The 12,500-nt window shown below is 44.5% G+C and overlaps 1 protein-coding gene across 7 annotated transcripts in view; it reads left to right on the top strand.

The window, feature by feature from the left end:
- The window catches only part of LOC122256929 (teneurin-a), a 682,571-nt gene that overhangs the window by 272,425 nt on the left and 397,646 nt on the right, over positions 1-12,500 (top strand). For all 7 annotated transcript variants that reach the window (XM_086530860.1, XM_086530858.1, XM_086530856.1 and 4 more), the window contains one exon: positions 1,527-1,973. In XM_086530860.1, coding sequence (XP_086386986.1) covers positions 1,527-1,973 — 447 coding nt within the window. The remainder of the gene's footprint in view (positions 1-1,526; positions 1,974-12,500) is intronic.

The following is a 12,500-nucleotide window of genomic DNA, read 5'->3' as shown; positions in this document are numbered from 1 at the left end:
TTCGGGGCTCCGGAGCAGTCGGAATGGGAGCGTAGATGAGGGGGGAGGGGAGGGGAGGGGAGAGGGTGAGGGAGGGAGGGAGGGATAGGATGAGGGGAGGGGAGGGAGTAGCAGTCGGAATGGGAGCGTAGATGAGCATTATGGAGATGAGAGGGAGGGGAGGGAGGGTGAGGGTGAGGGTGAGGGAGGGGAGAGGGTGAGGGAGGGGAGGGAGGGAGGGAGGGAGGGAGGGAGGGAGGGAGGGAGTAGCAGTCGGAATGGGAGCGTAGATGAACATTATGGAGATGGGAGGGAGGGAGAGGGTGAGGGTGAGGGAGGGGAGAGGGTGAGGTAGGAGAGAGGGCGAGGGAGGGGAGGGGAGGGGAGGGTGAGGGAGGGAAGGGAAGGGAAGGGAAGAGAAGAGAAGAGAGGGGAAAGGGTGAGGGAAGGAAAGAAGGAAGGGGAAATAAAAAGAGAGCAATAAAAAAAGTCGAAAGACAGAAAGAACGAGAGGAAAAGAGGAAGCCTAGGTCAATAAGGGGCGATGGATTGTGCGCCGTCCTCCTTTTGGCTGTTCGGTCCTTCTCCTTTGTCCTTTGCACTCGCACTAATTATTGACACACTCGGTAGCATAGTCATTGTTCCGTCTGTGTGCTTATCTCCCGGTTGCACAGTGACTTATCGAGACCTCTTTGCAAAACCACAAAACATCGGTGTTTGTCGTGCATGCGAAGATTTCGGCAGGAAATTAGATGCGAGAGGAAAACCGTCATGTTTTTTTTTTTTTTCTCTCTTTTTTTTTTTTTTTTTTTTTTCTTTTTTGTCTTTTGGGCCGTTTTCTGCGACGTCATAAAGGTTTCTTTTGTTTGTTCAACTTTGTTCTGTGTTCGTACGCCGTTTTTTTTCTTTTTTTTTCGTTTTACCAAGAAGAATGGAGTGATATCAAAGGGAATATATAACGTTTACATAAATAACCCTCATTTTATATGAATTGAAAATGTTTACTTGATACGGAGTGACCTGGAAAAGCAAAGTTGTTAAGATAGCATCAACGCTGATCGCATTTCTGAGGGAAAGCGTTGAGTGATATGGTATGGACACAATGTAAGCTAAGTAATTAGTTCTAGTATGGTACGAATACCTCGCGGTTCGTCGGGTATTTTAGAACCATTTCTCATCTACGTATTCCCGACTGTGTTTTCTGCTCTAGTTTACCTCACTTTTCTTGTTGTTGTTGTGAAGATGTTTATACCTGTTGACAGTAGAGACATCTGTATCCCTTTTCCAAACTCCCTGTGTTACTTTGGCACTCAGATGTTAGTAAGAAAACATGGTAAGGCCTTAGTAAGACCCTGAGGAACAGGGAGAGATCACCAGGCCACCCCCCCCCCCCCTTAACCTTAAGCTGAAGACTTGAGTCCTCGTGTGCTAAGACCTCTCTCACCTCTACAGCAGTAAGCTCAACAGCTGAGCCTTCTTATGCTAAGTCCTCCTCCACCTCCAGCAGTAGGCTAAGCCCCCCTCCGCCTTCTCTCTCTCCCCCGCAGGTGACCGCGCCAGTAACCGATCCCGCGCCACCACGCCCCTCAGCCACACCTCAGACCCTGACGTAGGCGACCCACCCTCTCTAGTCTCCCTTCAGGACGCCGCCCACGCCCACCCCAACAACCTCTCCCACTACCGCGGCCAGTACTCGAGTGCGGGCGGCGTCGGCGTCGGCGTCGGCGGGGACTCCACGGCGGCGGTCATGAACCAGCTCAGCTCTGCCCATGGCCACTATTACCAGGAGATTCCCCAGGCTGGCCACCACTACGCCAACCACCTGGACGAGTACGACTCCCCCGTGGTCAAGGGCAGCCGCAAGTACCCCCAGGGGCGGCGGATGCCCGGAGGGGGGTCGTCTCTCTCCTCGTCAGATAACAACTCCGACACAACTTACGCTGAGAGTGACATAAACTCTAGCCTTCGGGCCAAGATGGCTGCCCTTGACAACGGTGAGTGTGACGCTGCTGCTCCTCCGCCTCAGAAGGGAGGGAGGTTGCAAGCTTCTTTCTTAGGCCTAACGCGAGCTTGTTTCTAGGCATGGGAATCACCGCCGCATGATCCGCTGTGTTAAATTCAGACTGAGAGTGAATGAGTGAGAGAGAGGGAGAGTAGGAGTGGGAGTGAGATTGAGAGTGGGAGTGGGAGTGAGAGAAAGCGAGAGAGAGAAAGCGAGAGAGAGAGAGAGAGAGAGAGAGAGAGAGAGAGAGAGAGAGAGAGAGAGAGAGAGAGAGAGAGAGAGAGAGAGAGAGAGAGAGAGAGAGAGAGAGAGAGAGAGAGAGAGAGAGAGAGAGAGAGAGGAGAGAGAGAGAGAGAAAGCGAGAGAGAGAGAGAGAGAGAGAGAGAGAGAGAGAGAGAGAGAGAGAGAGAGAGAGAGAGAGAGAGAGAAAGCGAGAGAGAGAAAGCGAGAGAGAGAGAGAGAGAGAGAGAGAGAGAGAGAGAGAGAGAGAGAGAGAGAGAGAGAGAGAGAGAGAGAGAGAGAGAGAGAGAGAGAGAGAGAGAGAGAGAGAGAGAGAGAGAGAGAGAGAGAGAGAGAGAGAGAGAGAGAGAGAAAGTGTGAGAGAGAGAAAGCGAGAGAGAGAGAGAAAGAGAGAACGTGTGTGTTTGTGTGTGTATGCGCGTGCGCGCGCCCCCAAGGCTCGTGTCCTAACTGTTGCCTTTGCCCGAGAGAATCTGCAACTTCTTGCAAGTGAGAGTGCAAGGACATAACTTAACCCTTTCTATTAATTAACTCGACTGACAGGTAATTAGTGCTTGTTCAAATGAGTTTACTATTTTGTTTATAAACTAGTAGATCTAACTAGATTTCTGACATTTTTCTTAGGGTACTCTAAAATACAGACGGTAAGTGTTGTAGAGAAATTATTGGGGAGATGTTGCATTTTGTTGCAATACTCGTTTGGGGGAGATTTTGATGTTGAAGAAGATATATAGATATGTATTTCATTTCCCAAGTTTGGTGGTATTTTATTGAGAAAGGTTATGTCAAAAAAGAAAAAAGAAATCAATTGTTTAACGTATGACGTCAAATGTCAGTCTATGATCCAGATGTTGCAAGGTTGAAGAAAAGATACAACCCCTTTACCGAAGACCATGAAACTTTTGCAAGACAACTTTAAATCAAATGCAGAAGATGCAACGCGTTTTCATATTTTCCTGAAAGATTCAAAATACGGAATGTTACATTTTTTTTTTCAAGAAGATTCAGAAAACGAAATGTTACGATTCATTTTTTTTTTTTTAGAAAGATTCAAAACGCGGAATGTCATGCTGATTTTTTTTTTTTTTTTAATTTTCTTAGTATATTCAAAATGTGGACTATCAGGTTGATTTTTTTGTCATTATCTTAAAATATTCAAAATACGGTATCTCACGTTGTTTTACCCATTTTCTTAGAAAAAAACAAACAAACGCGAAAGACACGTCCTCAGGTTTCCCCAGAAAGTCAAAATATTTAGGGTTTCATTTCTGTCCATCCCGGGTGTGTCATTATCAAGAACAGGAGCTCACAACCTGCATCCGTTTCCACAGGGCCGGACAACGGTCAGTAAGCTCTGAATGTTGGTCCGTTAAACCTCTTGTGTGTTCCTGTCTGTTTAGAGCTTTGTGAAGCTGACGTGAGCTCTTCCTTGCACTTGGCTTGTGCACGCTAGACTAGGCACTGGCACCTGTCTTAACCCGGCCAACTGTCTACCGCAAGTTTGCTTTGATCGCTTTGGTCGTCCGGGGTCTGTGTGTGTGTGTGTGTGTGTGTGTGTGTGTGTGTGTATGTGTGTGTGTGTGTGTCACTGTCTCTGTCTCTCTTTCTTTCTCTTCCTCTGTCTCTTTCTCTGTCTCTCTCTCTTTCTTTCACTGTCTCTCCCTCTCTCTTTCTCTCTCTCTCTCTCTCTCTCTCTCTTTCTCTCTCTCTCTCTTTCTTTGTCTCTCTCTCTTTCTTTCACTGTCTCCCCCCTTTCTTTCTCTGTCTCTCCCTCTCTCTCTCTCTCTCTCTCTCTCTCTCTCTCTCTCTCTCTCTCTCTCTCTCTCTCTCTCTCTCTCTCTCTCTCTCTCTCTCTCTCTCTCTCTCTCATTAGCTCCAACACATAGCACAAAAGCTCCAACATATAGAATATTAACCCCAACACATAGCACATTAGCCCCAACACAGCACATTAGCCCCAACATACAGCACATTAACTCCAACATAGTAGCCCCACCGCAGCTCAGCTCACCTGAAGCCCCCAACAAATGGATCGTAATTGCTGTTCATGAGGTCCCATACAGCTGTTAGGTGAGTCCCTTTGTCCAGTTGCAAGGTTGCAAGCGGGGTGCAAGAGCGTGAAGCCCAAGTCGTCTACCGCTGTTGATCTGTTTATGGGCCTCGTCTTCTCTAGCGTAGGTTAGGTCTTTGAGGTGATTGAATTGTTGCAATCTAGAGTGCGTGAGGTTTAACTAGGAGTGTTTGGGGGGTGTATTCTGTTCCCTCCTCCTGCAAATTGGGAAAGAGGGAGGGAAGGGATCCTGCAGAGTTAGTTAGGTGTCTCGTGTCTTCGGCTCGGCTCATTGGCGGGGATTCTAGTACACTTTTCGGGCGCTAGGTGGGACGCACGGAAGATTCTTGTCTATTGAGAACGTTATTGATTAGCAGTTAATGCGATAAATGCTCGGCGCCATGTGAATTAATTGCGCCTCTTGCCTCGCGGAATGGCTACGCGGAAAGGACCCTAATGGCTAGGTATAATAGGGATTAATCTCGCGCAGCCACCGGTAGCTTTACCCTCCTCCCATGCATGCCAGCAAAGCACTGATTGCTTGTATACCCCCGGCTGGGTGGTCCTCAGGCACTCAGGTGATTAGCCGGCCATATGATGAGGTAATTAGAGGGAAGCCTTTGAGGTTCATTGTGAAGCCTCATTTAAATGTGGGGTTTCGAGTCGAGGAGTATTTTAGAGGTTGCCTAAGTGTTCTAGATACATAAAGAACACTTTGGGAAATTAGTGAAGTGGGTTGCCGGGACACGAACAGTGGGAGATATTAAGATGTTTGGAAAAAGGTGAACATTTGTGGGAAAAAAAACTGTTTCCATGTGGGGGAGAATAACAATAATTATGGGAAGGTATATACCTGCATGGGAAAACATCGCCAAGCGTGGGAAAGTGTTCACTCATGTCGGAAAATGTCAACATTTTGTGGGGAAATGTTATCATACCTGGCAAATGTTAATATATGTGGGAAAGTATTTACATATGCATGGAAATATTAACATGACGGGACTTACCCATAGACACTCTCTCTCTCTCCCTCCCTCCCTCTCTCTCTCTCTCTCTCTCTCTCTCTCTCTCTCTCTCTCTCTCTCTCTCTCTCTCTCTCTCTCTCTCTCTCTCCCTCCCTCCCTCCCTCTCTCTCTCTCTCCCCCCCTCTCTCTCTCTCTAAAAAAAAAAGAACTGGGATGAAATGAAACCTGTAGGCTGAATAGCCGGTCCCTGTACTTCGAGCAGGTTAATTGGATACAGGCTGAAGGTAAATGTTGCGATCTGGGGAAGGCTGACCTAGCCTGCTCTTGGAAGTTCGCCAACTGAAATTCGATTAAGGTAAAGAGAGATGTACTAATTCAGGATGTAGGATTATTAGTGTCGATTCGGGTGTTGTTATCCTTGTGTACTCGCCTGAGGGCATTGGATAGATGGATGTACTGTAGGATATTAGGATTAGCCGTGCAATAATTCAGTGTTGATATCCCGGTAAGGAGGAAGCATATCCCTGAACATAGCCTTAGGATATTTGCCGGATCCGAATCCCAATCCACAATTAATGATTTCGAAATGGAAATATCAAATGACCAGGATATGTTTGGCTTTGAATTATGTATTGTTTATATACGGTTGAATTATATCATTTACTAATTTCCCTCGCTGTTTAAAGCCGGGCGGGACTCTTTATTCGTTTGTGAATTTACTTGCGTATAATTAGTCGCTGATCAAGACAACGGTTCTTCAACTTTTTTTGAAGTGTGATTGATTTATGTTGAGGGTGAATTGATATGATTAATGAACAAATGGATGACACAGTGGCAGAAATAAATGAAATAGATGATTAGTTGAATAGATAGATTTGATCAGGAGAGGAAATGATCAAGTCAGCAAGGAAAAGGAATATCAGTTCTACTTTAAACTTTTAATTAATATATATGTGACGAATGCATGATAGAAAAAATATTAATTAGAGGATGTGTTTATGCACAAGGGGCTCCCTTGATGAGGTTATTTTGAATTTGAGAAAATAAGGTTGTTATTAATTAATGAGGTCTTGTATACGGGTATATATGTGTATGTTGTTGTGAGAATTTTGAATTTAGGTTAAGGGGAGAAAAGAGTTTGGGATTTGTAAACCAGTCCATGTGCGTTTATGTATGAATGTGTATAAACACACACACACACACATATTTATACTCATACATATACACACACATACACATATATTCACATACACATTCATATGCGCATACATATTTATAGATAAGTAGATAGATAGCTAGACAGATAAAAAAGTTGGGTAAGTAGGAAGGTAGAAGATAGTGAGACAAATAGATAGACAGATAGATAAATAGATGGATAGATAGATAGAAATATTTGTGCTGGTTAAATGTTTCTCTTTCGTTTATTCCAATGCTCTTTATGTAACGATTTATTTCAAGTATTGAAAAAAATAAATATGATAAAATGCACCGTTAAAATATATCACCCTATGTGCGCCTAAGTGGATTACTCACACAGTCAAAAGAGCAAACACGGGCGTCCATATGAAGTGTAGCGCTCAACAGACGAGTAGATTAGTAGATAGAGTAGAAGGGCGGCAGGAAGCGGCAGTAGCAGCAGCAGTAGTAGTAGTAGCAGGGAGCAGCAGTAGATAGCGCAGCAGGCAGAGCAGGGCAGAGGTGGCTTCGTTGCCTTAGGATCAATGTGTCGCTGGTTGGCTGAGAGACTTCGTGTGACCCCCTTTCCCGCGTCCTCTCTCTCTCTCTCTCTCTCTCTCTCTCTTCTTTTCTCTCTCTCTCTCTCTCTCTCTCTCTCTCTCTCTCTCTCTCTCTCTCTCTCTCTCTTCTTTTCTCTCTCTCTCTCTCTCTCCTTTTCTCTCTCACTTCTTTTCTCTCGTCTTCTCTTTCCTCGTCTCTCATATTCTCTCTATCTATTTTTCTCTGTTCTTTTTCTCTCATCTCTCTTCTCTTCTCTCAACTTTTCTCTATCTCTTTTTCTCTCTTCTTTTCTCTTCTCTTCTTTCATCTTCTCTCTCTCTCTCTTCTTTTCTCTTCACTTCTCTCATCTTTTCTCTCTTCTCTCTTCCTTTCGGTATGTCTTTCACTCTACTCTCTATCTCTCTCTCTTGTTAAAGTCAAAGTCAATCTCTTTCTCTATCTATCTATCTCTATCTCTATCTCTCTCCCTCTCCCTCTTCCTCTCCCACTCCCTCTCTCACCCCTCTTCTCTCTCTCTCTCTCTCTCACCCCTCTTCTCTCTCTCTCTCTCTCTTTTCTTTCTTTCTACTATCTGTCTCTCTCTTTTTCTTTCTCCTATCTCTCTCTCTTTCTTTCCCTCTCTATCACACACACACGGATCGTTGTTTTTAGTAGTAGTTTAGTCGGAATTGTGAAGTTGTGGGCGAAGTTGTGAGCGCTTTTAGTCGAGTCCTGGTTATCTGCATCACTTTTCCCTCTTAACTTCAACATTTTTCTTTTATTTTCGATTCTTGGGATATTGCAAAAGGGGACATAGGGATGATTAGTGTCTCCCTTTTTTTTATTTTGCTCTCTCTCTCTTTCTTTCTTTCTCTCTTTCATTCTCTCTCTCTCTCTCTCTCTCTCTCTCTCTCTCTATCCCTCTATCCCTCTCTCTCTCTCTCTCTCTCTATCCCTCCCCCTTAATCTTTTTCTCCCTCATCCTCTCCTTCTCACTCCGTTCCTCCCTCCTTCTCTCCATCCTTTCCTCCCCATCTCTCCCTCTCTTCCTCTCTTTCTCCCTCCCTCCCTCCCTCTTCATCTCTTTTTCCCTCTTCCTCTCACTCCTTCCGTCCTCATCTCTTTCCACCCTCTCTCTTCCATCTCCACTCCTTCCCTCTTCATCTCTTTCAACCCTCTCTCTTCCTTCTTCACTCTATTTCTCCCTCCTTCTTCCCTCCTTTCCTCTTCCCCTCTTTCTCCCTCTTCCTCTCACTCCCTTCCACCCCTTTCTCTCAAAATGATTTTGTATTTTATAGGAATTTACCTGCAGTATTTTTTCGCTATTTTCCCCTCAGTATTTTCAGCTGAAATGGGTCGGCGTTGTTTGTGCCACACCTTTTTGTCTCTTTGTTGTTGTTATTGTTCTTTGTTTTGTTTGTCCAGTCTTTTCTTCTGTTGTTGTGTGTGCGTGTGTGTGTGTGTGTGTGTGTGTGTGTGTGTGTGTGTGTGTGTGTGTGTGTGTGTGTGTTCATTCGTTCGTCTGTTTATCTGTCTATCCATCCACCCATCCATCCATCCATCCATCCATCCATCTACCCATCCATCCACCCATGCACCCATCCATCCATCCATCCATCCATCCACCCATCCCCCCACCCATCCATCCCCTATTTTATATACAAACATAGATATACAGTTAATACCCATCTTGTGCAACTACCTTTCGTATGACGTCACACAACAACAGAAGCCCATTATAAGGTAAAAGACTATTGATTATTCGACACCCAAACTACAAGATAATAAATAATGCGTAGTCTTAACAGATGGCCAAACAGGTGGTTTTAGGAGCGTCTTCTGTGTTGATTTAGGAATGGAATCGACCATGCTTTTCACCTAAAGAATGCGTGAACAATTTTTTCATAATTGAACGAGTACAAATAATGAAGCTTCGATCCGAACGCTAGCGAACGCGGCTTGTGTTTCGTTGTGCTTCGTTTTCCTTTTCGGGTTCGGTTCGTGCGAGATTCGTGGAGCTCATTCGCGGTTCGACTCACTCGTAGCGTAGCTCAGCTCACTCGTTCATTTCATGGGGCTCACTCACGCCTTTACTGACTCAACGCGGCTTATTCACGGTTCGTCTTTCGTGTTTGCCGTTCATGCAATACCTTCCTCACTCATGCAACTTACTCATGCAGCTCACTCATGCAGCTCACTCATGCAACTCACTCATGCAACTCATGCAGCTCACTCATGCAACTCACTCATGCAGCTCACTCATGCAACTCACTCATGCAGCTCACTCACACATACATCTCATTTGCGTTCGCGAAGCTCCCCCGCAGATCAATCTTATTCACGGTTCAGTCCCCGCTAAGTCGTTCACACAGCTCACTCGCAGCTCACTCGTTTGCAGAGCTCGAAAACAGGTGCATTTTAGCGTGAGTAATGATGACAAAACGAAAGGTATTCCTCTGATGTTTATTCAACTGTGAAGAACTTCGGTGTTTATGTATCTGAGAGGCTGTGTGTGTGAAGGCGTTTTATATGCGTGTATGTCTGCATGCATACATTCATTCATACATACATTCATTCATTCATTCATTCATACATACATATATACATACATACACACACACACACACACACACACACACACACACACACACACACACACACACACACACACACACATATATATATATACATATATATTAAACACATATATATGTAAATTTATGTACATATATGTATGTATGTATGTACGTATGTATGTATGTACGTATGTATGTATGTATGTATGCACGCATACATATACACGAAAATATTCAAATTCCACTGACTCAAACCTCTATTCCTCCCCATCCACCCCTTCCCCCCTACCTCCCCTACCTCCCCTCCCCCACCCCTACCTCCCTACAACAGTCAGAACGTTACAGCTTGACATATAAATTGTTTTTTTTTTGTTTGCTTGTTTGTTTGTTTGTCCCGCGTGACACTGTTCCCCCGGCGAATTATTGGGAAAATCGAGTCCCATCCGTTTCGGTTCCCTTTTGATATTTAACTCACGCTGCTCGTTCCCGCGCGAATGCATATCGACGCCCGCGTTTAATAGCGTTGGCGGTGGTGGGCGTGGGGGTGGGGGTGGTGGTAGGGGTAGGGGGTGAGGGTGGGGTGGTGCTCTTGTTGTGGTGGTTTGGTTTGGAATTCTTGGTTGGCATTCATCGTCATCATCATCATCACCACCACCAAACATCACGATCACCACCACATACACCATCACCTACACCACAAAACACCACACCACCACCTACACCACACCACAATCACCACCACTTACACCATCACCACACCACACCACAATCACCACCTACACCACACCACACCACAAAACACCACACCACCACCTACACCACACCACAATCACCACCACTTACACCATCACCACACCACACCACAATCACCACCTACACCACACCACACCACAAAACACCACACCACTACCTACACCACAATCACCACCACACCACACCACCTCCACACCACCACACCACTACCTACACCACAATCACTACCACAAAACACCACACCACCACCACACCACACCACCACCACCTACACCATCACCATAATTTCTTTTCATCTTGACATGCAGGATTAGGCTTAAGGAGGGAGGGGGTGGGGGTATGGGTGGGGGTTGAGGGAGGGGGGGTGATAATCATCTCCTTCGGCGATTGGGAACTTATGTAAGAGTTGAAAAAGGATTGATTTATTCATTTATTTAAGCGATTGATTATACATTAGATTTATTCGTCTTTTTATGGTGATTATTGTTTTTATTGTTCGTTGTCTTTTATGTTGTTAGTAGTATTTTTTGTTTTGTTCTTGTGTTATTCTTGTATTTATGATTTTTTTTTTCATTGTTAGGTTTATTGTTATTGTTGCTGCTGTTGTTATTGTTATTAAGAGAGAGAGAGAGAGAGAGAGAGAGAGAGAGAGAGAGAGAGAGAGAGAGAGGATACGAGAGAGAGACGAGACGAGATAAATAGAAAAGAGAGAGAAAAAAAAAGAAATAAAGACAAGCGATAGTTGAAGAGGGGGACTAGAGAAAGATGAAGATAACACAGGGTGGGATAGGAAGGGGAGGGAAAAAAAGGGAAACGGGGTAGGGGAGGGGGGGGCGAGTAAGAGGAGTCCCCCCCCCCGGACACATCACGTTGACAAGGATTAAGTCTCACGGGAGATAAAGTGTGTCTTGGCGGGAGGAAATTTAATGAGTGACCTTTACGAAATTGCAAAGTGTGAGCCATGAAATTATCAAAAGAGGGAGAGGGAGATGGGGGGATATGGGGGGACGGGAGGGGAGGGGAGGGGAGGGGAGGGGAGAGGGGTAAAGAGAGAGGAAGGAAGAGAGGGAAGGAGTAAGGGAAGGACAGAGGGAGTGGGGAGAGGAAGGGGAGAAAAGGTGGAGAGAGAGAGAGAGAGAGAGAGAGAGAGAGAGAGAGAGAGAGAGAGAGAGAGAGAGAGAGAGAGAGAGAGAGAGAGGGAGACATAGACATAGACATGGAGAATGAGATAGAGACAGAGAAACAGAGAAACAAAAAAGGAAAAAAGAGCGAGAATAAAGTAGAGGGAATTTTATGATGCCGCAAGTGCCATAAATGATATCGAAAATAAAATAAGTTCAAAAAAAGATCAAATAAAAGAAATTTGTATGGAGATAAACCCCCTTTTCCTCCTTCGATGGCAGTGATATACATACATCAAAAAAAGGAAACAACAGTCCAATTAGAGGGTTTCTGCATCTCCCTTCCGTTAATGAGAGACAGACATTGTTTACGTAATTATTCAAAGTGTCATTGTTCAACGGAGACACACTCGTCATTTCAAGTTGGCGTTTTGCGCGGATTTTAAAGTCTTGGCTGAGTTCAGATGATTCGAGTGCTATTTGTGGTTAGATAATTTGCTTTTGTTTTATTGGTTTTAGGGGGGGGGGGGTGTCTTTATGTGTGCGTGGATTTTAAAGTCTTGGCTGAGTTCAGATAATCCGAGTGCTATTTGGGATTTGATGGTTTGCTTTTGTTTTATTTTTTTTCATATTATTATTATTATTATTATTAATATCATTATTATTATTATTATTATTATTATCATTATTATTGTTATTATTATTTTTTTCTTTTTTTTTCTTTTTTTTTTGGGGGGGGGTCTTTATATGTGTGTGTTTGTGTGTGTTTGTGTGTAGGTGTGTGTATTTTTCTCGAATCTGGTAAAATCATTCCTTTGTGACTTTATCTTGATCAGTCTTTTTACTTATCTCCTTATCTACATATCTATTCATCACCATTTCTTTTTTTTTAACCCATTCCGCCTAACGCTGACCGCTCGGAGGCACAGACAGTGTCACACCGGGTTTCGCTTCTGGCATCTCGCTCCTCGTGGACATTGCATGAACTGCATGACTATTCAATGGGGGAACACGGGGCTTGAAGTCAGCCAGCACTGATTGGGCCGAACTCGAATATTATCCGATCTCTCCCCAGAAAAAGAAATGAAATACGTAAGT

The sequence above is a fragment of the Penaeus japonicus genome, unplaced genomic scaffold (assembly GCF_977035675.1).
Source record: "Penaeus japonicus unplaced genomic scaffold, GWHDUDI00000001_assembly GWHDUDI00000034, whole genome shotgun sequence".
Taxonomy (NCBI): Eukaryota; Metazoa; Arthropoda; class Malacostraca; order Decapoda; family Penaeidae; genus Penaeus; species Penaeus japonicus.
Note: the sequence above shows the minus strand (reverse complement) of the source record. Positions and strands in the feature narration are given on the sequence as shown.